Genomic DNA, 27,326 nt, shown 5'->3' on the forward strand with positions numbered 1-27,326 from the left:
CATCTAGGTAGAAGAAGCTCTGATCCAGATCCATGATCCAGAACTCAGGAAGCTGCTTAACCCAACCACTGCAGACCTAAGGTTTGCTGATTACCTGGTGAAGCATGTGACTGAAAACCGGGATGATGTCTTCTTGGATGGCACTGGCTGGGAGGGAGGTGATGAATGGATCCGGGCCCAGTTTGCAGTCTACATCCATGCCCTACTGGCTGCTACACTGCAGTTAGGTAAGAAACCACTCAGCACACAGCCACCCTTTTTTTTTTTTTTTTTTTTTTTTTTTTGTAATTTTCATGTTGTAACATTTTGATATTTTGAATTACACAAGAAATGCATATTTGTTATAGAAAATTACCTGTTACTCCTTTATATAGAGATAACTATATAATACTATTAATAATACTATTAAATAACATTAATATTTGAATATTTTATATCTCAGACCTTTTTCTCTGTGTATATGTTATTTGGATCTGGGTTTTATGATGGTGTTAGGGGGTTTTTGTTGTTGTTGTTTGGTTTGGTTTTGTTTTTTTGAGATGGAGTCTCACTATGTTGCCCTGGCTGGTCTTGAACTCATGGAATCAAGTGGTCCTCCCACCTCAGCCTCCCAAGTAGCTGGGACTACAGGTGTGCATATCACACCTGGTGCCTCTGGTGTTTTTAGTAGTCCTTTTGCAAAAAATGGATCCCTTTAAACATGTTTGCTGAAACTAAATTTTTCTTTATAGTAAAAGCATGAGCATATACGAAGACAGTAAATACTGATCTTCATTATTTTTATGTGAAAAATAACATTGTGGGTGATTAAACCTTCAAATTTGTACCCCATTCTAAGAAATATTATTCCTAGTAATGATTAAAATGGTTCAGGTAAACATAAATGTACTCCTGTGTTAAAACTGTCTCGTTCCACTTAGGGAAAGTATATATATAAAGTGAAAGTAGAATTCTGACATGAACTTTTCCACCATGGACATTTGGCAAGTATTCACTAGATTTGTTGTTGTTAAAAGAATATTGAGCCGGGCATGTCAGGCACACCCCTGTAATCCCAGTGACTTGGGAGGCTGAGGCAGAAGGATCATGAGTTCAAAGTCAGCCTCAGCAACTTAACGAGACCTCAATCTACTGAGCGAGACTGTGTCTCTAAATAAAAAATATTTTTAAAAAAGATTGGGAATGTGGCTCAGTGGTTAAGTGCCCCTGGGTTAATATCCAGTACCAAAAAAATGTTGAACTTGAGTTTTTTCTCTTCTTCATTTATCTCTACTTTTTAAAATTGTCATGAAATACATAACATAAAATTTATCATCTTAATCATCTTTTAACTTACATTCCACAGTGGCATTAAGTACATTCACATTATTGTATCAGTAATTTTTTTAATCAATATTACTACCACCTCCTCAGGCTAGTTCTTCACACATAGGATATATAGAGTCTTTTTTTAAAATAGAGTACTCGCTCTATGATTCTATGTTCTCTCAAAGAATACGTATTCTTTTTAGTTATAAATGGTATAATTTTGATAAAATTATGGTGGGATTCATTGTGGTATATTCATATATTTACATAGGAAAGTTATGTCAGATTCTTTCCATTATCTTTCCTATTCTGTCCCCCTCTGACATATGGAGTCTTAAGTCCAGGCTTCAGGCGTGTTCTTCACTTATAAAAGAAAGCTAACAAAAAAGTCCTTTTGGTTGGTGACATGTTTTTAACTGTCCACTGCCTTTACAAATGTAGCAGCTGAGACACTAAATCCTAAAACCCAGATTCATTCAGTAATCTAAAATGAATCTCAGTCTCTACTAGTCTGTACCAGTCATTTGCCTTCAACAGTAAATAGTTCAACTTTTAAACATGTTTTGCCAGGTGGCAGTAAAGCACTGGATAATAGAAGTATATAGCTTTTTAAACATGTAATGTGTATAGCACTTTACATGTAATAATTCATTTCACGCTCATAAGAGTCCTGGAGGTTAGGGTACCTTGTTTACACACACACACACACACACACACACACACACACACACACCGTTTTTGTACCTAAGACAGAATGAGGCATGAAAGAGTTGAATAGCTGGTTCATCCTTCTGGTAAGAAACTGAGCTAGAATTTCAACCCAGTCTGGCTCAGACCCAGGTCTTAACAAGGTCAAGAGAGCAAATTGAGCCCAGTGAGCTGCTTGAGGAATGTATTCTTAGAAGAACACCTTTATGCTGCAAATGGAACTATGTATCTTCTACTCTTCCAGCAACAGAAGGTACTTGCATTTTGCCTTTACAGCAAACATGCAGTTAATATATAAAGCAATAGCCATTTGCATCAGTTCTCCAATCATTTTCTGTTCTTCCAAGTGGAAGAAATGATCTGCTTTGAAGTTTTTCATGGTATTAAAACTGAAAACTTCGAACATTAAATACAAAAATCCCCATTGTTATTTTTAAGTATTTTTGAAGGTGAAATGCTCTGAAACTCAGGAATACAACACCAAATAGAAAAAGCCCAAAGAAGAAAAAATAGTAGCTAAAAGAATCAATATATGGGGCTGGGGTTGTAGCTCAGTGGTAGAGCGCTTGCCTAGCACATGTAAGGCACTAGGTTCAATCCTCAGTACCACATACAAATAAAAAAAAAAAGGTATTATGTCCATCTACAACTAAAAATATTTTTTAAACAGAACCAATATATGTATTCATCTTAATTTTTTCTCTTGTAAAAAAAATAACATTTGTGCAGATAGATATCCTAACTACCTTCTCCATATGTATAAACCAGTATGTTTATTCACAATGAGGTCAATAGTTTTTGTCTAATAAATAATACTGTCCTTGTAATGGTAAAGAGAACATGGAAACATTTTGGAGTTGTAAGGAACCTTGGAAAATATCTGGCTCAACCCTCTTATTTTCCAGTTAGGAAAATGAAGTTCTGAGTGATTAAGTGACTTGCCAAAGACCACATAGCTTCTTAACAGGATTCTGGAACTAGACCCAAGTTTCCTGACATCTGGTAGGCCATCTCCCAAAACAAGTTGGGGGAGCGGGGAATAAAGCCATTCCTTCACCCTTTATGGTTGTTTATCTTCACATCCATGAAAGGCTACAGACCAGCTCAACTTCTTTCAAATATTTACTTGACAGATAATGAAAAGATATTATCCGACTATGGAACAACTTTTGTTACAGCATGGAAGAATACTCACAACTACAGAGTATGGAACAGCAACAAGCATCCAGCACTTGCAGAAATAAATCCAAAGTAAGCATATCATCCTCTGAAGACAGATAGTACATAAAATGGTTTCTTTACTAAGTGTACCCAATACAAAGAAAATCATGTCTTAACTTTGATATTGTGAATATCTTCAAAAATCACCTTAAGTAGTTTATAAAAAGGCTTATAGAAGTGGTGTACACCTCCCCTAGCCAGGATTCTAAGGCAAGAGGATCAGAAGTTCAAGACCAGCCAGGACAACTTAGTGAGACCCTGTCTAAAAACAAAAAATAAAAAGGACTGGAGATGTAACATAATTGTAGAGTACCCCTGGGTTCCATCCCTGGTACTGCCACAAAAAAAAAAAAAAAAAAAAAAAAAAAAAAACCACTCCCACATATAGAGAAGCAGCTTAAAAACTGCTTGCATATACAAAGTCCTGATTCCAAAAAGCACAAGGCATTATTGGAAGCACTGACATTTCTCCAGCTCTTGATGTGGTCATAAGTGAAGTTCTTGATATGGTCATGCTCAGAACATGGTGGTCTTCTCTCCCTTTCTTGGAGTAACAGAATGAGCAACAAGATAAAAGCTTAGAAGGAAATATATGAGATTCTAAAATTTAACAAAATTTAATATCTGCCACAATATTGAATGTTGACTGGACACACTATCCCATGTAGGCATAAAAGATACACTGTGGAGTGATTAATGAAATAACATCTGGGTGTGAATACAGCAGAGTAGAATCTAAGGAGATCAATTGCTATAATGCATATGTGCTGAGAACTTATGTCTAAAAGATTTAAATGATGTCTTTAATGACACAAGCATACACGGACTGGTTTTGTGTGTGTGTGTGTGTTTTAAACATTTACTTCTTGGTAAGAAGTGGATAAAAGTCAGCATTTGTGAGACCCTAGGTTCTCCAATACTGCAAAAAAAAAACATACTTTAATAAAAGAAGCAGGTGCAGGACTGGACATGGTGATGCACACCTATAATCCCAGCAACTCAGGAGGCTGAGGCAAGAGATCACAAGTTTAAGGCCAACCTCAGCAACTTAGCAAAACCCTGTCTCAGAAAGAACTGGGGCTATAGCTCAGTGGTAAAATATCCTTTAGCCCTATGTTCAATCCCTACTATCAAAAAAAATTTTTTTTAGACAGAAGTCAACTTTGTACTGACTGCCATCTTATTAGGGAGCTAGGGTTAATTTTATTTAACTAAGGATGTGATTTAATTGGTGCTAGAAGGGACACCCCTGCACACAAGGACATGCACACATACCCAGATATTTAAGCCATAGTAACCTGGGAAGCTTGTGTGGGGGTGAATTGATGTCGAAGAGTTTTGGAAAAAATCTATCTGTAGAGAAAAATTAGTAGGTTCAACACCAATTCGGATTTAGTTATCATTTAGTTACCATAACTATAAGAATTTAGGGCTTGCTAAGCAGCAAGGAGGAACTGGGATTGTGATGGACCTCGGAGCTGATGGTTCTAAGTGGACTTTAAGACCAGCTTTAAAATTCCTATTCGCTTTCTTCCTTATCTTGTGAATAAAAGCAATGCTTGAAGCTTAAAGAGGGAAGACAGGGGGCTGGGGAGATAGCTCAGTCGGTAGAGTGCTTGCCTTGTAAGCACAAGGCCCTGGGTTCAATCCCCAGCACCCAAAAAAAAAAAAAAAAAAAAAAAAAAGAGGGAAGACAGTAGAAGCTAAAAGATCTCACAAATCCTAGGAAAGGCTACATCCATCCCCGGTATCAAGGGTCCGGGGAAATCAATTGAATAACCAGAAGTTTGCTTGCACTGGGAATCAAATTCAGGGCCTCACTCACAGCTGGCGCCATATTCCTCCAGAATAAAACTCTTGGTGTGGAAAATGTGCTTTAGAGACTCTTAGAAGTAGACTGGGAGCTGTACCCATCCACACCTTGGATATAAACTTTCCCCCAGGTTCTGGGTAGAGGAAAGCTGTTCTTCTTATGCCAAGAAAAGGAGTTGGTTGTTTTCCTCTTGCATAAGATTGATGTGGGGATCGGGGAAGAAACCAGTATGACTTCAATCCACATGTCTTAGGATTAGCAAAGATTTGAGGTTTTTTTTCGCATCTTGGCAGTTCCTATACTACTGAATCCTACACCTCAGTAGACTGCAAAATCACCAAGGATGCCTTTGCCTGTGAACTCACAGGAAGTCATGGTTTTATTTTATTGAGTCAGTTATGCTAAGATGAAAAGTCCTGTACAAGTGATTACTCATTTATCTTACTGATTTTCTTACCAGGGAAAAGTCAATTAAAATATAAGTAGAGCTTATAACATTTATTTGTCAATAAATATAGTGCTTATTTACTATTGTCATCTTTATACATAAAAGATTTTCCATCTTTCCATAGAAAAGATTTGCTATAGGAAGGAAGGTACAGATTAGAGCTATTGAGATTGTTTTCCCAGGCACTTAACCACTCCAAGCTTATCTTACATATTTCTTGGCTATATGACTGCCAATAATAATTACCTACCTTGCCTATCTTTATGTAGTTTTGTGATAATATTTTAAGTTTATGTTTACATAAGCCATTATTATACCACCTACAAAATTTTACAGTGTATACTAAGTATACTATAAATACTACAGTATGCGAATGGCAGTACTGTGATCCTGAGACCTGTGGGCTGTGTTTTGCCAATAATGGAGAAAAATGAAATTGGAAAATTAAGGAATATGGACGTTGCCAAACACTTATGTGACCCATTTTAGGTGAATAGTGAATGGGTCAGGTCTGTGCATTTGGTGGATAGCATGGCCCCAAAACCTTAGTGAAATGAGAAGTTCTAGGTGAGATTAGGGCCAAGAGCCTAGGAATGTCAGAAACAGCATCTCTGTGGAAGCAGACTGAAAGCAACACTGAGGTTCAGAAAAAAGGGTAAATACCAGCAAATGATTACCATCGACATAGGAGTAGTTCTTGGTGTAAACATGGTACCATGGAATTCAAGGTGAAAAAGCAGACCAGAACACTTCCTAGCTTATTTCTATGAGGCCAACCTTACCCTGATACCCAAACTAGAGCAAGGAAAGTATATACTGATATCCTTAAGAATATAAACTGAAAAGCCCTCAGCAAAATACAAGGAAACTAACTGAATCCATATACATGATTTTAGAGCCATGAGAATGGTTTAATATGAAAATAAATTGGTATAATAAACCACATGATTATCTCAAGATGCAGAAAAGGCATTTGATAAAGCTAGCATTCTTTGATGATGAAAATGCTCATCACACTAGGAGTAGAAGAAAATGCTCTTTACCTGATAAAAGATTCTCATCTAATGTAGTGAGTGATAAATGGAATACTTTCATAATGATGAAAAATGGAATATTTCCCCTTACATTAGGTACAAGACAAAATGTCCACATTCACTCAACACTCTAGACAAGGAAATTAATAAATAAATGTGGATTGGAAAGAGAGAAGTAAAACTCTCCCTATTAGCAGTTGGCTAGATCTTATATGTAGAAAATCCTCAAGAGTTCCCCATAAAGCTATTAGAACTAATAAACTAATAAATAATTCAGCCAGTTAGTAGAATACAAGAACAGTGTACAGAAATCATTTGTATTTCTATACACTACCAGTGGACAATCTGAAAATGAAATTAAGAATGCACTTCCACTTATAATAGCATGAAAAAATATCTAGGCATATATTTAACCAAAGAAGCGTAAGACTTGAACAATAAAAACCACAAAACATTGTGAAATTTTTTTTTAGTTTTCCCAGAAAGACTTTCTGTGTTCATGAATTGAACCTCAGAAAGAATAAAATTGGACTCCTTCCTTTCTTATATCATACACAAACATCAATTTAAGAGGGATAGAGAGCTAAGTGTGAGAGTTAAAGTCACAGAACTCGTAACAGAAATCATAGGAGTAAATCTGTGAAATTAGATTAGTTAAAGCCAGCTTGGATACAATATGAAACACATATGCCACAAAAAGAAATAATAAGTTGGATGTAATCAAGAAAATGAAAAGACAACACACAGAAAATACATGCAAATCACATATCTGATAAGGGACTTGTGTCCTGAATATATAACGTTGTTGTTGGGTTGGTCTTTTTGTTTGTTTTTGGTTGATTTTTTTGTTTTGGGAACTGGCATTGAACCCAGGGGCTGCTCTACTACTGAACCACATTTCCAGCTCTTTCTGAGACAGGGTCTCATTAAGTTTCCCAAGCTGTCCTAGATCTTGAGTCCTCCTGCCTCAACCCTTCTCAGGACTGGGATTACAGGCATGGGCCACCATGTCTGGCTGTATATTATTTTATTTGTATTAAATATCTAGGAGAGACAAATACATAGAAAGTAGATTGGTAGCAGACTAGGGGGGGAGGACTAAGGGGGAGGCAGGATTACTGCTAGTGAACGTGGGGTTTTCCACTGAGGTAAAGAAAATGCTTTAGAACTAGATAGGGTTTATGATTGCACGCTAGTGTGAATGTGCTGAACACTACTGAATTGTACACTTTATAAGGGTGACTTTTATGGCATCTGAGTTAAAATTTCATATAAGTTACTGTTAACCAAAACAGGAAGAAGGAGCACAATGTTAAATGCAAAGACTATATTGAGCATTGGGTCAGCTTTATATGACTCTTGACTAATCTTTATGAAAGTTCCATTCAGTAGTCACTATTAACCCAGCAGATCCCAAGTTTTCAATTCTGTGAATATTTCAAGAAAATTGAAATACATGCATTAATACAGGTTAGAAACCACAATCTAGAGCTTAGATATGTTATTATATTAACATATTGTCATACAGTTTTATATGATGTAATTATATATTAAATGCTCTATATAAGTTTTTATAGATATTCCACATCTGGTAAATGGGACAAAATGGGCTAAATACACAGTTAAAATATGGGTATTAAAATTCAAAGACATTAGTTATATTAGGTACCATAGCTAATAAATTATAATAAGCTATGAGTCATATTTATATTTCCAAGACTAAAAATCCTGTGTATTTTTCTCCACAAAAATTAGGATTCATGTTTTCTTTTCCCCTTAAAGATAATAATATGAGCTTATTAATCACAAAACTTTAATTAGAAGCCTTCAAATTAAAATTCAGATTCAAATTAAAAAAAAAAAAAAAAAAAAAAAAAGAATTTAGCCACTGCCTCTGGTGCCTTCAACTTGAACCAGCTCTACAGACTGTAATGCAGGTCCATGAGAGACTTACTTGGAGTGAATTTTAAAGGATTATAAAATAGTGCTTTAAGTAAAATTAAAGAAATTTTGTAAATTGAAAGGAGGTTGAAGAAGGACCTGTTAACTAAGGCAGTTACACAGTCAGGATAGCAGATTAAAAACAATAAAGGGGTGCTGGGGAGATAGCTCAGTTGGTAAAGTGCTTGCCTTGCAAGCACAGAGCCCTGGGTTCGATCCCCAGCACCACAAAAAAAAAAAAAAAAAAAAGAAGAAGAAGAAAGCAAAGAAAAGGAAATGATAGTCTTTGTTGTTATGGGGAAGTATAATTTAGAAAAATTCCAAACTAATTGTAATTTTTGCTATCTATGAAATCCTTTCCAACTTCTAAAGATTGGGAAAATCCATCTTCAACAAACTGAGGGCACATTTCATCCCTAAAATACAGCCATCCAGGAACAGAAAGAATGATTTTGTGGTCTCTGAGGTTTTTCAGTCCTATGATTCAGAAATCCAGAATTTTTCTGGAAGAAGTGTTACATATGCTTAATTTGACCCAGAGCAGTTCATTGTCTTTTAAAAAACCATAAATATCATTTAATAAGTAGTTATGGAAGGGCTGTGGATGTTGCTCAGGGGTAGAATACTTGCCTAGTTTACACAAGTAGGGCTTTTACTAGGGTAATTTTTTATTAGACTTTGACAGAAGAACCCCTGAATGTGAGGTAAGGATTTGGATTTCTTGACCTACTCTTTCATAGTCTGACTGTGGTCAAGATGTGTGTTTGGATTTTGTTTTTTTGTTTGTTTTTTGAGAAAGGGTTTTGCTATGTTGCCCAAGCTGGCCCTGAACTCTTGAGCTCAAGTGATCCTGCCTCAGCCTCCCTACTTGGGGTTTTTTGGGGTTTGTTTTTTTGTTTTGTTTTGTTTTGTTTTTAGTTTTTTAGGTTTTTTTTAGTTGTCAGTGGACCTTTATTTTATTTATATACAGTGCTGAGAATCAAACCCAGTGCCTCACCCATGCTAGGCAAGCACTCTACCACTGAGCCACAACTCCAGCCCTCCCTATTTGTTTTAATACAGTTTTTTTTTTTCCTTTTGTATAATAAAAACAGGAAAGTAAGAATAATGTACATTCCTACAAAAATAAAGTACCATTTTTAAGACCTACTTTTTTTTTTTTTGACTGAGGAATGAACCCAGGGGCACTTAACCACTGAGCCACATTCCCAACCCCTTTTATATTTTATTTAGAAACAGGGTCTCACTGAGTTGCTTGGAACCTCCCTAAATTGCTGAGGCTGGCTTTGAACTCCCAATCCTCCTGCTTCAACCTCCTTAGCTGCTGGGATTACAGGTGAACACCATTGCATCCCACAAGACCTGTTTTTTTTTTTTTTTTTTTTTTTTTGGGTTTTTGGGTGCTGGGGATCGAACCCAGGGCCTTGTGCTTACAAGGCAAGCACTCTACTGACTGAGCTATCTCCCCAGCCCCAAGACCTGTATTTTTAATTGCTTTTTTAACAAAGTACGGATTTTGCCAGTCCATCCACAAATCTCATGACCAGTAGCACACATTCATGAGTTGACCTGGATCAAGGTATAATTCATGACCAGGACCTCAAGTCAATGACTCACCCTTACTGTCCTGATGAGCTCTTAAAAAATGTTTATGGGCAGGCACATTGGCACGTTCCTCCCAGCTACATGGGAGGATCACTTAACCCAGGAATTTGAGACCAACCCAGGCAACATGGGAAAGCCCTATCTTGATAAAATAAAAATAAAAAATGGTGATGCTTGGGCCCCAACCCAGACCAAATAATTCAGAATATCAGAGTATACTAATATAACTGCCATCCCCCAAATCACACATACAAACACCCATTTAACAAGAGAGGAAACTAAAACTGAGGGTTTGAATAACCTCTTTTTGATCTCATAGCATTAATGGAAAGCTATGACCAGTCCTGATTTCCTGATAGCAAGTTCAGAACACTACCACCCAGTTGTCACCCCTGAGAAGTTTATGAATATTTTTTTGTGGTAACTCTTTTCTGCAGCTTTTCCGTGAAAAACTCCTGATCTAAATTCAAACTTTGTTTTATAGCCATCCATTTCAAGGCCAGTACTCGGTGTCAGACATGAAGTTAAGATTCTCACAGTGAGTACTCAAAAAAAATGTGGGGAAAATTCTTCTGTCTGAATTTATGCCATGTGTTTCATTGCTGATTGGGAATTTTGTTTTTCCACTTGATAAACTGCTTTAAGTAGTAACCAAGTATGTGCATGACATTGTCTAGCTTGGCAGTGTGTATTTCAAAGTAAAAACACTTCTGTTCCATGATGGAGACGAGTATGAACTAATAATAGGATTTGCCATTCTTATTTTGGTGAAGTACCTTTGGCAAATCACATCTGTCCAGGAGATTTAACCACACTTCACCATTTTTTTGTTTCATCTAAATCTTTTAGTATATTCTGAAAATTTGCACTTCAATGGTTAATAAATTTTATAACAAATAATGAATAATTTTAACTTCCTAATAATTCTAATTTGGTATGGTTATAGAATGATGAATGTATGTGTGCATGTGTGAGATTTTTTAAATTATACTTAACACTTCTGTCTTTTACTCAGTTCTGTTCAGAATAGTGAACGTGGCAAAAAAATTGGAAACGTCATGGTCACAACTAGCCGGAATGTCGTACAAACAGGAAAAGCTGTTGGTAAGGCATACCTTTAACCAGGAACAGATTGAAGTTGTGCATATCTATTTTCTGTCCTCAATATGTAATTGATAAAAACATAAAGTTGTAGAGAACTGCATATCACATAATAATACAAGAGGGTTTTTCAAATTTAAATCTGACTTATTTAAAACAATTACCCATTACCCAGATAGTATAGGATTCAGCAGTTTCACACATCTGATGGATAGTGACAAAATTTTCCAATGAGATCACTATTCTGCCACCAGGGTTGAAACTTCACTGGAGTTTTTTGCCCCATTCCCTGTGCTGCCCACAGTTTTTTTCTTTTTTTTTTTAGTTGTAGATGGACATAATACTTTTATTTTATTTATTCATTTTTATGTGGTGCTGAGGATTGAGCCCATTGCCTCACACATGCCAGGCAAGTGCTCTACCACTGAGCCACAACCCCAGCCCCCACAGTTCTTAATAAATAGCAGAGACTCACAATAAAATGGGCATTAGGAGCTGCTGTCTTCTGAGGTATTATCACCTGACAAGGAAAATGAATGAAACAGAAGGTTGATTTTTTTGTTGTTGTTGTCGTTGTTAAAGATCAACAATATTATAAAATCTTTATAGATAATAAAGAGAAAGAGAAATTCCCGGCACAGTGGCACACGCCTATAATTCCAGCAACTCAGTAGATTGAGGCAGGAGAATTGCAACTTCAAGACCAGCCTCAGCAACTTAGCAAGGTTCTTATAAACTTAGCAAAACCCTATCTCAAAATAAAAATAAAAAGGGCTAGGGATGCATCTCAGTTGTAGAGCCCACCTGGGTTCAATTCCCATTACCAAAAAAGAGAGAGAGAGAGAGAGAAGACACAAATAACCAATAGTGGAATGAAGGAAGGTACATCACTATAGCTCTTCCAGAAATTAGAAATAAAGAAATACTATGAATATTTCTATGTCCCAACAAATTTGAAAACACAGATGAAATATTACAAGTTCTTTGAAAGACTCAAATTACCAAAACTGATGCAATAAGAAAAAGAAAATCTGAATACTTCTAAATATCTAGTAGAGAAATTGAACTCAAAATTTAAAACTTTGGCACAGGTTTTTAATTTAGCACTTGCCTATATGGTTTCACTTTGAATTTTTATCAAACATTTAAGGACAAAGTAATACTAATTTTACATAAAATCTTTTCAGAAAATAGTGCATGAGGTAGTACTCCCCCAATTCATTTGATAAGGCTGGACCCAGATACCACAGCCAGACAAATAATAGCATGCTAAGTATAATTCTGAACCTAACTTTATTCACTTAAAAACTTTTTTTTTTTTTTTTTTTTTTGGCAGTACTGGGAATCAAATTTAGGGCCTCATGAGTGTTAAGCAGATGTCTTACCAATGAGCTACATCCCCAACCCCTTATATTTTGAGACAGGATCTCACTGAATTGCCCGAGCTGTCCTTGAACCTTGTGATCATCTTGCTTTAGCTTCTCCAGTAGCTGGGATTACAGGTGTGTGCCACCATACCTAGCCATAAAATATTTTGAAGATTGTTCCATAACCATTCTAAAGATATTTCTCATTTCTTTTCTGTATTTTTAACTTTTTCTTTTGATTTCTAACTTAGAAACATTGTAATAATACAGGGAACTTCAGTTACCTTTGATTCACCAATTATTTTTTACTTCATTTGCTTTGTCATACCAATATATGAAATCAGCTACCTCTCATTTCTTAGCTCCCAAGAGGTTAACTAACCCTTACTAAACACAGTTCAAAAGCTCCAGAATGAGGTAATCTCCATGTAGGGATCCTGATAGTTCCAACAGCCTATATGCCTAGAAGGACAATGAAAGAACTCCATAGACTCATTTTAAAAGATAAACACAGGACATACAGCTGCACCACAAGATTCATTTTGTTTTATTTTGTTTTCATGGTACTGGGGATTGAACCCTTTCTTTATGCATTCTAGGCAAGTGCTCTACCACTGAGCTACATCCCAGTTCTTTTTTATTTTTGAGACAGATCTTGATAGGTTACAGGCTAACCTTGAATTTAAGATCCTCCTGCCTCAGCCTACTGAGTTGCTGGGATTACAGAAGTGCACCATCACACTCAGCTACTGTACTTGATTTTTAGTGATGCCACTGCTAATAATTCAATCCTAAGACCAAGCCAGGCATAGCAGCACATGCCTCTAATCACATGCCCTATAATCCCAGTGGCTTGGGAAGCTGAGGCAGGAGGATCACAAGTTCAAAGCCAGCCTCAGCAAATTAGCAAGACCCTAAGCAACTCAGTGAGATCTCGTCTCTAAACAAAATACAAAAAAGGACTGGGGATGTGGCTTAGTGGTTAAGTGCCCCTGGGTTCAATCCCTGCTACCAATCAATAGATTCATTCATTCATTCATTCATTCACTCACTCATTCTAAGGCCAGGCTTCTTCTACATTCCTCTCTCTCAGAATGTTGATTCAACTCAAATAATTTCATGTTGGTATCAATTTTTGAGGCAGATGGAGCTCTGTAGTTGTTGAATATAACACATTTTTTAGCTTATAAAAAATTTCCCTAAGACAGCCTAACCACTCTTCCCCAATTAGGTTGTTATCAATTATCAACTCAATATTTAAGCTACAAAGAGCACTTTTTAGGCTCTCCAAATAATTCTTACACATAGCCAGTGTTGACATTAATATTGTATTAAACGAGTTGATAAATAGCTTTCAAATGCTAGAATGGACTTCTACACCAGTTTCCTATAAGACATTCCCACATGGAGAGGGATTGTCTTGAAACCAGAATGTAAATGGTTATTTTCCTAATTATAACATATTGGTGTCCAGTGAGTTAATGTTTATTAATGAGCATTGGTCTCTCACTGACATTTTTTCTTATTTTTCCTGTCATTCCACCCAGGTCAGTCAGTTGGAGGAGCTTTTTCCAGTGCAAAGACAGCTATGTCTTCGTGGCTTTCTACCTTCACCACTTCTGCCCCGCAGAGTCTCCCTGAGCCACCCGATGGGAAGCCCTGAGGCTGGCAGCAGAGGATGCATGGCTGTCTTAGGTGTTAAGTGCTCCTTTCCATCTGCTGCTCTCAACCTCTCCTTCACTGGCCCTGGGTCCACAGTAGGGGACCGAGATGTAGAACTGTTTACATGGACAGTTGCCCTCTTTCTAAATGAAGATCACAGGATGCTAAAAAGATGGAATCACATCTACAGCAGGGATGGGCTTTCCAGGTTGGGGTTTAAATTGACTACTTTTATTTCATTCTGAGCCTGATTAAAACACACAATGAACCATCTAATGAACTTTAAATTCTGAGATTGTACATTTGTTTACTTTAGAATAGTTTTTACTTATGTATATTTTGTTCTGTTTTGCTATTGAATATCTAGATGGTCATCGTAATTTATATTTGCTAAAATTAAGTTATATTACTATTTTAATTTCTCTAAAGTTGGCCCTAAAATGTGTTTATAAAGTTGACAGGCCACACAGTTCAGCCTTTATTTTCCTTAGAGGACAATTTTTGGTTTGTTTTCTAACCACAAAACACGTTTAGCAGTTCATTTCCTCCCAGAACTATGAATGTCAGAAGGGGAAGTGCTGAGACTAGAGTGTCTTATTTCAGGTTTTTAATTTGCTCTTTCCTAACAAACTTGCTTTGAAGCAGCCAGGAGTGCCAGTGTGCTCCCATCCTCTTGCCGACTGAGCCAGTGAGTGTGCAGAGAACTAGCACAGTGATGGTGACAGTGGTGTTGAAGCAGTTTGACATGAATGTGTCTGCAGGGCAGTACTCTCAAAGACCCGTATGTTACTTTTGTCAACTTCAGTCATGGTACTGTCCTTACCAACATTTTTTTTTAATCCAAAGTTTGTGACTTCTGTTTCTTGTTTTGAATAGTTTTCCATTAGTCTTGTTTTTGTTTGAGGGGGGGTGTTTTGTTTCTTGGCACTGCTGGGGATTGAACCTTGGGCCTCACACATGCCAGGTGAGTGCTCCACCACTGAGATACGTTCCCAACCCAGTGTTTTTCTTCACAAAGTTTTTCAAGGTACTTGGCCTTCCCAGTTCCTTGACAGTCGTCTTGTAATCAGTCCCTGCCCCCTTCTTAAAAAGTTTGTAAAATAAAAATAAAATGATTCATAAATACTAAGTAGAAATCTCAACATAGCTCACATTTAGAAAAGCAGGAGGCAAGAGAAGAAAACTACAGCCATGCCCTCAGTCACCTATTTCCTAAAGGATGTCTGTTTTAGGTTGCCACATGCATGTGTGTGCTGCTTGCTGATTATCTGTACACAGCTAGAGCTCAGGTGTTTGCCTGCTCAGTTCATTTGTTTTTCAAGGGGACTTGAATGATGTTCTCAGGGAGTGCTCATGGGGAACAGATTGCCTTTTCAGTAACAAAGGACACTTGGACAGTCATTGTGAGTATAGCCTACATAGGCTATAGCACGTATTGGGGAAATAAGGGACCTAATTAAGGACACTGATTATATTTGATTATTTGATTTATCCCTTTTAAAATGTTTGTTTACAAAGGAAATTCTCCTAAAGCTTGGGAAATGAACACAGAGGCATAATCTAAATATCCTTAAATTTTCCAGTTTGTGCTACCCAAGTCTAATAAATCTAAAGGCATATTTATGTTGGAGCTTAACAACTCAAGAAATCAGCCACGTGCAGTGGCACATACCTGTAATCCCAGTGACTTGGGAGGCTGAGGCAGAAGGATCACAAGTTGGAGGCTGGCCTCAGCAACTTGGCAAGACCCTGTCTCAAAAAAGACTGGGGATGTAGCTCAGTGGCAAAGCATCCCTGGTTTCAATCCATAGTTACCCTCTACCGCCCCCCCCCAAAAAAAAAACCTCGAGAATTTAGTGATGATAAATTAAAGGGCTTAATGTGAGAACTTCATTATTTCATGTTAGCCAAGAAAATTAACCTCAGGAAATATTTTAAGATAAGAAAATAATACCAAACAGAACCTTAAAAGGTACTTTAATCAGTGTTGTGCTGAGACTATAAAGAATTCATTTAAGATCTCATCTCATTTCAAGGCCACATGATTAGTTGGAGCATGATAGTATATTCATGTGCAGTCGTTACCTCTCAACTGCCAGAAGGTCACACTGCCAGAAGCTGAGAGCCCTCTGTGAAGGGTCAGCCAGCAAGACACTGGTTCCTCCTTTAGTTTGTGCCAGGTTTGTATGACAGGTGTAAGATTCCCATCTCCCATCCAAAATCAATCCAACCCATATCTTGGAGACCACTGAAGTAAAAATAGTTAAACAAAATTTAACTTTGCTTTTATATCACTTGTTCCTCGATTGAATGTCTATTTTAATTGGACATTTAATTAATGTTTCAAGTTAAGAGTTTAACTCTTAAGTAAGCACTTAAATATCTTAGAAGATAGAACTTTTAGCAGAAATGGTCAGGTTCTGGGAAGTACTGGAGTTTTCAAGATTCATAGGCCATTATATTGTTTGGAGGAGCCCCAAGACAGCAGTGTTTTGAGGGCAAGAAGGCTGGCCCTTGTCCTGGCAGCCCACATAATTCAGACTCACATTCCAGGCTCCAGCCTAGTGACCAGTTCAGAAGCAGTAGCCCCTCTCCAGACACTGGTTCTGGGAGCATTAGAGACCACTGGGGCTGTCTCCTTACATCACATCAATAAAAGGTGTACCTGTTGGTGGCTACACTTTCTCCAGTGATTGCCAAGAACTGAGTATTTTTAACTAGACTCGAGGGAGCTAGAGTCAGCCAGCCATTCTCAGGTGTGCAGGCACACAGGCCGTATCTATAACTGGAGGTAGTTTTGTTGCTGTCCAGGTGACTTAAAGTAGTGTTTGAGGAAAAACCATAGCATATTCCTACCAGGCACTGTAATAACAACGGCATAGGTAAGGTGGGGAGATCTAAGGCTGAGTCTGGGCTAGATAAATAGAAAAAGTTGCATGTTGCAAAGGCTTAGAATGATTTTGTGTATGTATTTGGCTCATGTGACCAGTATGAATAGTGTATCCCCAAATCCTTTTAGTGATTGGCTGGCTCCCAAGCCCTAAAGAATTCTTAACCTTTTTCACTTTAGGATATAGCAGCACTTATCTTCAGCAGCAAACCAGAGAAATGACCTCACTTCCTCAACTGTATCCTGCTTTCCAAGTTCTCTACTAATTAAGCATTTAATGTTTTTTTAGATTAATTTCCTTTGGAAAACCAAGGAGAAAGTAAATAGAAGGAAAGAGAAGTGAGAAATGGTTGCATGACTAAGGAACAGATACTTAAAATCTGAATGAAAAGTATTTTGAGAGCAGTATTTAATCTGCTAAAGGTTATAAGAATTGTTTTAGAAAGAAGTTAGAATTTAATCTACTAGTAACAAATCTCTAAATGAAACTATGGCATTATCTTCCTGGCAGGCAGATTTTGTTAATACGTTTTATTCTGTGGAGAAAAGTTCTGTGGAACTTAATAGTCAGTGGTCTTTTTCTCACCAGTGCTGGTGATAAGTTTGGGAGCCCTTAGTGCTGTAAGGGGCCAATGTCCCAATCCTTAACCACAGAAAGATGTCTGCTGCAGCCAGTGTGGAGAGTAGATAAATGTGGCCTGTTAACTGTATTGGGCAGTTGTTGGGACTCTTGAAATGGCATCAACATTGACATGTTCTGATTCTTTGGTCAGAGATGGCATGGCATTCATGACTTCCACCCATCCCTTGGTACCCTTTAAACATGACAGAGAACACTGCCCTGATCACTGAAGGTCATTGTCATTCCATGTAGCATGTAACGTGCCACTAGGAGTTTTCTCATTCCAGGTCTTCAGGCTTCATTACACTGGAATTATTCTTCCATAGTTTCCAACATTCCATAAATATTTGTCAAAGACAAAGAAAAGGAATGTGCATTTCTGTTCTTTTCATATAATTGACTTTGTACACATAACTTCCTGCTTTCATTATGGAGAAGAAACTAGCTCCCTTCTGTGGTAACTCCAAAGTTAAGAGATTGTGCATGTCTGAGGGGTTGGATATATTTTGTAAAACTCTAAATACGTTTGTATTTCTGTGCTGTTCAGAAGTTTACCTTTTTACTTATACTAATTAAAGATATAGAAACTATATATTTAAATCATGTAAATGGAATACAGTTTAGGGGGTTTTTCCAATCTTATTTTTCATCAGCTTCTCACACACATGTAGTATGCTGCTCAAATTTTTTTGTGTGCAATATAAACATTTGAACATTTCAGTCAGGTACTGAGCCAGAAAAGGTCATTGAAGTTTTCAGAAAGCTTCTGTGCTTAGAAAATATTTTGTTGTTTTCTTAAAATATTAATATTTTATAGCTGGAAAAATAAGATCAAGACTTATATGTTTCAGGCCATTTGGTCATTTGTTCCTAAATTTAGGAAGCATTTGATTAATGAGTTGGTAAAGGCACTTAGTGGTTATAAAAATAGTTTAGACATTTGAGATGAAAGACTTTCCACAGTTTCTAAGAAAGTTTAGCTTAGAAAAGTTTAAAAAGTTTTTTAAGGAAATTTAGCTGTGCCACATGTTTTGATCAGAAAGGTAGTTTCTCCTTGTTCTAGTAGTTTTATAATTTGTATTTGTTCTTTGTTTCTGTTGTCACCTGCTTTTAAAAAAAAGTATTAAAATTATAAATCACGTCTAATCATATTGAATTGTAAAACTTCTATTGTATCTTTATTTTTAAAAAAAAATGAGAATAAAATTATCCTGTTTGTCCTGCATACAGTAGTACTTGACCCATCCTCCTGGAAGTACCCTGCATGCTGTCCCTCTGATTCCTGGTCTGCTTCACAGTTGGATGCAGTGCCAGCTTCATTTACTAACAAACCAGCACACAGATATCCAAAGGACTCACTGCCCACTGAATGCCTCATTCTGATATTGCTCACAGGGGCACCTCTGCTTTCAAGGTGGTGACCTCCACAGAAAGAGCCCCATAGCTTCTGCAGAACCCTGAGTGATTGGTGCTGCACAAAGTACAAAAGAGGTCAGTCTTTCCTTATGACACATTATATCACTGACAGCCCCGGGGGAGTGGGACACTGTCCTGAGGCAGCCCACTTTTCCACCTGGACTGGTAAGCTTCAAAACGGCCCTCAACATTTTCTCTAAGAACTCCTAGCACATCCTCACATACATGTCCATGTACTGTAGTTCCCTTACAACTCTTCTACAAACTGGGGCTTTGGGGTGTGCTTCGTGGAAGGAGCAGAGGTCCTTTCCCCTGGGTATGTGTGCTTCTCTGAGTGATGGTGCAGGGTTAAGTCAAAGCTACCAGTGTGTTCTTTGACATAGACCATGAGCCCTGGAGCTGATGCGAGGACTTAAAGACGGTAGAGTTTCCCTGCTGGCATCTCCATCCCTGTCCTGATGACCTACCCAGATTGGGTCCCCATCACTACCCAGGTAAGCGCTGCCTGTTCTTTGTCCTGTTATGATAGGAGTTACAGTTACTGAATCTGGTAACATCTAGAAGGAGCATGATCTTGGAACGCGTTTTTCCAAGAAGCACTTCTTGAAGAACTTGAGATAATCTAGTAGGGTTGGGGAAGCACATGGTGGAAAAGTGACCTGTCTGACTTAACCATCAGCAAATCCTCACCTGGTGTGTGCAGACACACTGTGCATAATCACAGAGTTGGATAGATAAGTGGGGCAGCAGATCAGGTGGATGTGTTCTTTGTTCTTGATCCTGTGAACGCCAGACTTTGGGCATCCCAACGTGACACAAAAATTAGGATTCACTGGGCTTGGTGTGGTACACACCTGTAATCCCAGCAACTTGGAAGGCTGAGGCAGGAGGATCTCAAGTTTGAGACCAACTTTGCTAACTTGAAACACTGTGTCAAAATAAAATAGGCTGGGGATGGCTCTCAGTGGTAAAGAACCCCTGCATTCAATTACCAGTACTGCAAAAAAAAAAAAAAAATAGCCCTCTAATATTTATAGATGTGTGTTTTATCCTTCAGTGGACTGGGCTATGCTCCTGGAACACACAAATGTGAACTGGAACCATGGAAAAATGACAAAAGCCACTTGATGAAATGTTGGTCATGACTGAGGTTGAGTGAGGGGTACATTAGATTACTCTTGCTTTTTTTATGTGTCTGGCAGTTTCCATAATGAAGAGTTAGAAACTGCTTGCTGGCCCTGAAGCAACTTTGCTGCTAATGAAAAGGCACCAGTTCCTGTGTGGTGAACCGTGAGTGCCTAGTGTGGGAAACTGGACTTAATTTTGTCGCTTCTCCACTGATGCCCGACTGCACAAACCCCCAGGCCAACCGAAGCCTTGGCTCCCGCCATTGTCATTGCTTCCCCCGCCCCCTTGTAGTTGTTGGTGAGGCATTATGGAGAAAACCCACTCTACATGTTAGTCAAAGACCCAGCTCCAGCCTCTCCCCCTCATTAGTCTTTCCAGCTACAGTGAACCGTAGATTTGGCATTTATTGAACACTAAATAAAGGGCTTCCCAGTCTTAGAGATTTATAGTCAGTAGGGCAACTTAAGCATGAAATATACATACGGTACAATAAATAAAAAGCAAAAATTCATGCAAGCACAACCCAGTTAAGGAGGATATTGCAAACACCTAAAAAGCCCACCTACTGTCTAAATCATTCCTCTCCCTCCAAATCATTCACTTGGCATTCTGACTTCTGTGGTAATGGTTCCCATGTATGTTTTCCAAAGGACAGAGTCCGGTTTTGCCTGGTTTTGATGGAATCTCACCACTTGCATCATGTCTTCTGTTGAATTTGGGGTCTTGAGAGCATTCTCTCATTTTCTAATTCTGTTCCAGTGTACAGCTCTGCCACCTGGATCCAGTCAGCTGCTTCCAGGTTGGACTGATGGGAACAGCAGGGCTGCTCTGCCCATGCTAGTGCGCATGTCCCTCTGCCTTTACCCATTCTCTAGGGTATAAATGTAGGAGGAGAACTGCATGACTGCGAAGATGCACACCTTCAACTTCAGTTAATGCCAGCTTGATTTTCATTTCCACCCAGCAGAGTAGAATTCCCATTGTCCACGTTGTTTCCATCCCTTGGTATCATCAGACTTTTAAATTTTTGCCAGTCTAGTGGTATTTCATTGTAGGTCTTAACTCACATTTCCCTGAGTACTAATAAGGTTAGAGACTTTTTCATCCATTTAGATTTACACTTTTGCAAAATACTTGAAGTTATCTGTCCATTTTTCTATTAGATTTTCTATTTCTCATATGCATGAGTTTATACACACCCACACATATATCTGCTGTTCATATATATATAAAACTCATATATATATATATATATATATATATATATATATACACACACATATATTATATATATATAACTGCTGTTCACATCAGCCCCAACCTTAGTATTTGCTGCAAGTGCAAAATATCTGAGACTGGCTAATTTACAGAACAGAAACTTATTCCTCAGTTCTGGAAGCCAAGAGTCCAAAATCAAAGCACTGGCAGATTCAACTTCTGGAGAAAGCTAGTTCCCTCTTACAAGGTGACACCTTTTTGCTGGATCCTTTGGAGGGGAGGAACACTGTGTCCTCACATGACACAAGTGACGAGAGGTGAAAAGGGGACTAAACTCCCTGTCAAGCCCTTTGATAAGGGCATCTAATCCAGTCACCTAAAGGCCACACCTCTTAATACTATTACTGCATTGGGGATTGAGTTTCAATAGCATTTTAGAGATGACAAAACCAGAACTATTAGCACACACAAGCATGAAAGTGCATGTATGAAATGTGTGTCTTCTGGATACTGTCAATTTATGTGTGTCACTAGTGTCTCATTCTGTGACTCATCTTCATTGGTGGTATCTTCTGGTGGATAGGGTTCTTAATGTAGTCAAATTTATTTACTTAAGTTTAGGAATTTTTTTTTTTATCTTATTCAAAAAATCTTCTTGACCTCAAGTTTCTGAGAATATCCTCTGCAATTTTCCAGAAGTTTTTAGTTTTGCCTTTCTCATTTAGGGCTTTATCTCCTGGAGGTCTCTTTCTTGAGTGGTGTAGATTACAGGCCAAAAGTTTTTGAGGGCTGTGGTTATGGCTCAGTGGTAGAGTGCCTGCCTAGCATGTGTGAGGCACTGGGTTCGATCCTTAGCACCCCATAAAAAATAAGTAAAAAATTTTTTGCCACATGAACAGAAATTTTGCTGCTGTTTATTCCCAAAATGTGGGAAAAGCACAGTGTCAGAGTATAGTAATAATTAAATATCAACTAAGATTTACTTATTTAATTTGTCCATGTTCTCATGTTGTTACAGGACCTGAGCAGAGCATTGCCTGATCTCAGGGGATAAGTTACCTAATTGTCCCCACCATTCTAACAATTATATAAATGTCCAATGCTTCCAGAACAGTTCTGGGCAGCCAGAAACCCCAAGGACATTTAACCCTGCCCCAGAGACTCAGAGTGACCCCCCAGAGATTCAAGATTTACAATCTTTAGCTGTTTGCACTGCAAGTCACTCTAAACGCTAACCTGAATCCCTCACACTGTATTTTAAGCCCTGCCTTCCTTGTGAATTATATGAGTGCCTACTATATACCACACATGCTACATGGCACATGCACAGTTCCTGACCCCCATGAGCTTGCTGGTCCAAGATGGGCAGTCCGGACAGAGGGTAGAATGTGCTGGGTTGTGAGCCAGGGTGCTGAGCCAACATACCTTGGGGGCCAACTGTTTGACAGGGACAAATAGGTACCTCTTCCCCTGGGAGCCTAAGCCAGTACCTAAAGGCTGAGAGCTTTAGGGGTGAAGTGGGAGTCAAATGAAGAGATATGAAGGGCCCCAGGACTATTAAGGCCAGAAGACGAGGCTGGGTCAGAGCGAGGAGAGCTCGCCGGCCTGTTGAGAGTGAACTCTCTAAGAGGGAACAGGGAGTTTCCCCAGGGCCAAGTGGCATTTTAGAAAACTCATTCAGGAGCTGGCCCCACTGCCTCCACCTACCCTAGCTGTACACTTAGGTGTCTCAGCTGACCTCTGAACTCAGCCACCACCCCTGTCCCTGCCTCACTGGCCCAGTTCCACAGCTTTCCTCCCACTTTTGATCATATGCGCCTCAAACACGATAAGCCCAAGAACAAAACTCGTGCCACAGCCTTTGGTCAAAAACCAGCCCCTTGGGCTGGGGTTGTGGCTCAATGGTAGAGCACTTGCCTGGCATGTGTGAGGCACTGGGTTCTATTCTCAGCACCACATATAAATAGTTATTGTGTCCTTCTACAACTAAAAAAGAAAAAATTTAAAAAGTCACTGTGAGAACATTGCCTTCTGCTTTTGCTGGAGGTTAGCTCGGGAGGGCAGGGTGGTGGTCATGAAAAGTCCCTGTCAGGTGATTGAGGCTGTGGGGTGCCGGGGCCAGGCAGGCACTTGAGCATCTGCGTCAGTCACTCTGGTAGAGTGGAGCCCCAGGGACGCATGGGCTGCCACGGTGCTGAGACGTTCAGACTGGGAGAAAGCTCACTTTTTCGTCATATTTTTTTTCAATCTTTATTTATTTGGGGGTACCAGGGATTGAACCCAGGAGTGCTTAACCATCAAACCACATCCCCAGTCCTTTTTTTAAATATTATTTTAGTTGTCAATGGATCTTTTATTATATGTGGTGCTGAGAATCGAACCCAGGGCCTCACACATGCCAGGCAAGTGTTCTACCACTGAGCCACAACCCCAGCCCCTCATCATTTTAAAAGCAGAGTGTAGTTTGTATGTGCTAAAAGCTCATCTGCATAGAAATGAAATGATATACCCCATTTGTGTACAACAAATCAAAATGCAGTCTGTAAAAAAAAGGCAAAACAATTTAGAATCCTAAATATGAAGATAGATGGGCTTTCATTCTATTTTTTAAAATGCTTAACTATTTGAACATTAAAACATGGAAAAGTTTTTTTAAATAAAAAATAAAATAAAAGTCCATCTGCAAGTAACACCAGGATTCTCATTTATATGCAGTCTAATCTATGGATTTTTTTTTTCTCCTGATACATTTTAACAGAAGAACTTGTACTTGCTCTGGGAAGTGCTGAAGTCGGAAGCAGAACAGTGGAGAATTCGTGAGTAGTCTTTTCACCTGCCCCAGAAAACAGTCATGGAGAAGCACTTCCTAGAAGCTTCAGGACAGGTTCAGTTACACTGTCCCTGGCTACTGTGTCCTGAATTGGTTCTTTGTGCAAGATTATCCATTTAGAAACCAAAGCCTCGTGCCCCTGATACATCATTCTCTCTCACTAAATGCCTGCAGGACGGAAAGTCCCAGGTAGAGTTTCAAGACAAAGATGAATTGAGTATTCACCCACTTTATGATCACTAAAACCACAAGCCAGCAGGAGTGGAATTTTTAAATCTTATGTATGACAATGTTTCAGGTGTGTTTTTCCAATAGTGACAAATTCCTCATATTGAGACTCAACGTTTCAGTGCAATTAATTCCATTCTTTTGAACATCTGAAATTAATCCTTAGAATTTTCTTTTGGGGCTTGTCAGAAATGAAGGACAACTAGTCACCATTCTTCTGGCTGGAACATGTTTTTTTTTGATCCTTTTAAATTGCTGAGTTAACCTGGGACTGCTCTCCCTGGAAGGGCAGGCTGTCAGAAGTGTCTAGTGTCATTCAGGGAGAAGCCCACACGGATTTCCCACATGGACAGTGCTGTTCGTGGGAGCCGTGCCTTAGCTCGCCAAGGCAGCTCACCAGGAATCCAGAGTATGGTCTGCCAAAGTACAGGATAAAACCCTCTGGCACAGACCCAAAATGCTCCCCACGACCAGCTGAGGAACGTGCTAACTCACAAGCTGACCCTGAGAGGATGGCTGCTATCTCTGAAGCCCCAGCAGAAGTGAGCACAGATCCACCCAATCACAGACCCACCTACCATGCACGCGGTGTTGCCTGGATCCAGAAAGAAGACCCCAGCATCAATACGTGACATAAAGAGAGTGATGAGTGTGTTGGGAGGTCCAGTGGTAAAGTGTCATGGCAGTCCTTTACTGAGACAATCGGAGAAGTCTTCCTGGAGGAGGTGGTATTTGAGCTGCTTAAGTGAAGATTTCAGGTACAGGTAGTAAAGATAAGAGCTGATTGTCAGTCCCCACCAGATGGGGGCTTCATGGTTGGAGACGCAGGAGAGGAGCAGGTCAGTGTGAGTGAACCTCTGGGAAGGGGTGGGGTGTGACCAGAGGAGAGCTGAAAATGAACAGCCAGAAGGAACCGCCAGGAGGAGAAAGCAGCCTCCTACTCCACCCTGTGAGACTAGCTTGGCGAGACTTCAAGGATGAAGAACAGCTGGGCACGGTGATGAACACCTGTAATCCCAGCAGCTCGGGAGCTGAGGCTGGAGGATTGCAAGTTCAAAGCCAATCTCAGCAATTTAGCCAGGCCCTAGGCAACTTAGTGAGACCCTGTCTTAAAAATTAAAAAGGCTTGGGATGTGGCTCAGTGGTTAAACATCCCTGGGTTCATTTTCTGGTATTTAAAAAAAAAAAAGTATGAAGAAACAGAGTGAGAAGGGACAGAAACAGGCCAGAGGAGGACTTATTTGGGGTCCTGTATGTGAGGAGGATGGTGTCAGATGACATGACTGTCTTTCCAGCATCGAGCTTATGAAATACCTTCCATCAGGTTCTTGGAAGGTGCAATTACATTCATACCAACTTCACAGGCCAAAACATTTAGAAAAGAAATATAAATTCATTTTCTTTGGGAACAAAAAGATGCTTTAATCCTCTTTCTAACTGTGATATATTTCAGTGATAAGCCTATATTAATTAAATCAACTATTCCACATGACCTAGGTGGTTATATAGGTATCAAAAGTCAAAATCAATGGTCTGGGGTTGTGGCTCAGTGGTAGAGCACTTGTCTCACACGTGTGAGGCTCTGGGTTTGATCCACAGCACTAAATAAAATAAATAAAGGCATTGTGTGTTGAGAGCGGTGACAGAGGATGCAAGAGCAGTAATTGAGATCAGGGGTCTCTGATGCCCTCATGGCTGTGGCATGCCCGGTTCCTGGGAATGTTTCTGTGCAAGGGCACGGGATGCCTAGCTGCTGTGGTGGTGCCCTGCATGAGGAGGCTCTGTGCAAGAGTCCTATCAGTTTTGACCTTGATCTCAGGCACACAGCTCCCAGGAAGAAAGGAATCCTTATGCTAGACAACCACAATGTTTCGCCAGCTCCGCTTCTCCAGTAACTGCCCGCCTAGCAGTAACTTTAAACAATGGACTTTCTTGAGAGCTACACAAAGCTCCTAACATTGCACTTTGCAACTGTGGATTGCTACTATGAAAGAGCTACATAGGATGTCCTAGTTTCTGTAACTTTCCAGAATACAAAGAATAATGGTTGCATCGTCTTTAACCTGATAAGGAGACATATATAAATAAAGATTTCTGGTGTAACTCTTTAGACCTGCATCTCCAAAAGAGATCAGGCTCCACCTGATCCCAGCTTAATCTTTAAGATCTGTGCCTGTGAATCTTTATTTTCCAATCCCCCTTTGCCCTTGCCAGACCTGAGAGTTTGGTCACGCCAATTGTGTCCATCTACTACAAAAAAAAAAAAAAAAAATGCATTTAAAAAAATCAAGTTATAGGAGATGGGGTTGTGGCTCAGTGGTAGAGTACTTGCCTAGCATGTGTGAGGCACTGGGTTCCATTCTCAGCACCACATATAAATAAATGAAAAAAATAAAAGTCTACCAACATCTAAAATATATTTTTTAAAAAATCAAGTTATACATGTAAGACATATCTAACATGTTCAAAATTTATTTCTGGTGTTAGGTAGGTATGGCCAAGGGAAGGAATATGGCCTAGAGTTTTCAGTCATGTCCTTCTAGAAAACTGACAAATGAAAATTGCAAAAAGACACGTGTGCTTTCATTTCTCTATACATTGGCAACAATAATCTCTCTCTTTACATTTGCTCAGGGCCTTCTAGTTAACAAGTTGGGATCCATAAACTGGAGCCTCCAGCACCCACACTTGCTATTCCTTAACCTCTCCGAACCACAGGTTTTCCCATTACAGTGAGTCTAAAAGAGAGGACGCCTACATCAGAGGTGCACTTGCCTTCATGTTTG

At 39.1% G+C, this 27,326-nt stretch overlaps 1 protein-coding gene across 3 annotated transcripts in view; it reads left to right on the plus strand.

Moving 5' to 3' along the window:
• Window positions 1–18,945, plus strand: part of Avl9 (AVL9 cell migration associated) — a 52,318-nt gene extending 33,373 nt beyond the window's left edge. For 2 of the 3 annotated variants that reach the window (XM_047561289.1, XM_047561290.1), the window contains 5 exons: window positions 8–227; window positions 3,150–3,267; window positions 10,563–10,616; window positions 11,094–11,182; window positions 14,094–18,945. In XM_047561289.1, coding sequence (XP_047417245.1) covers window positions 8–227; window positions 3,150–3,267; window positions 10,563–10,616; window positions 11,094–11,182; window positions 14,094–14,209 — 597 coding nt within the window. In that variant the 3' untranslated portion in view covers window positions 14,210–18,945. Of the gene's footprint in view, window positions 1–7; window positions 228–2,921; window positions 3,019–3,149; window positions 3,268–10,562; window positions 10,617–11,093; window positions 11,183–14,093 lie in introns of those variants that run through there. The other variant, XR_007109822.1, reaches the window with a different exon arrangement.
• The last annotated feature ends 8,381 nt before the right edge of the window (window positions 18,946–27,326 follow it).

This window comes from Sciurus carolinensis, chromosome 8 (assembly GCF_902686445.1).
Source record: "Sciurus carolinensis chromosome 8, mSciCar1.2, whole genome shotgun sequence".
NCBI lineage: Eukaryota > Metazoa > Chordata > Mammalia > Rodentia > Sciuridae > Sciurus > Sciurus carolinensis.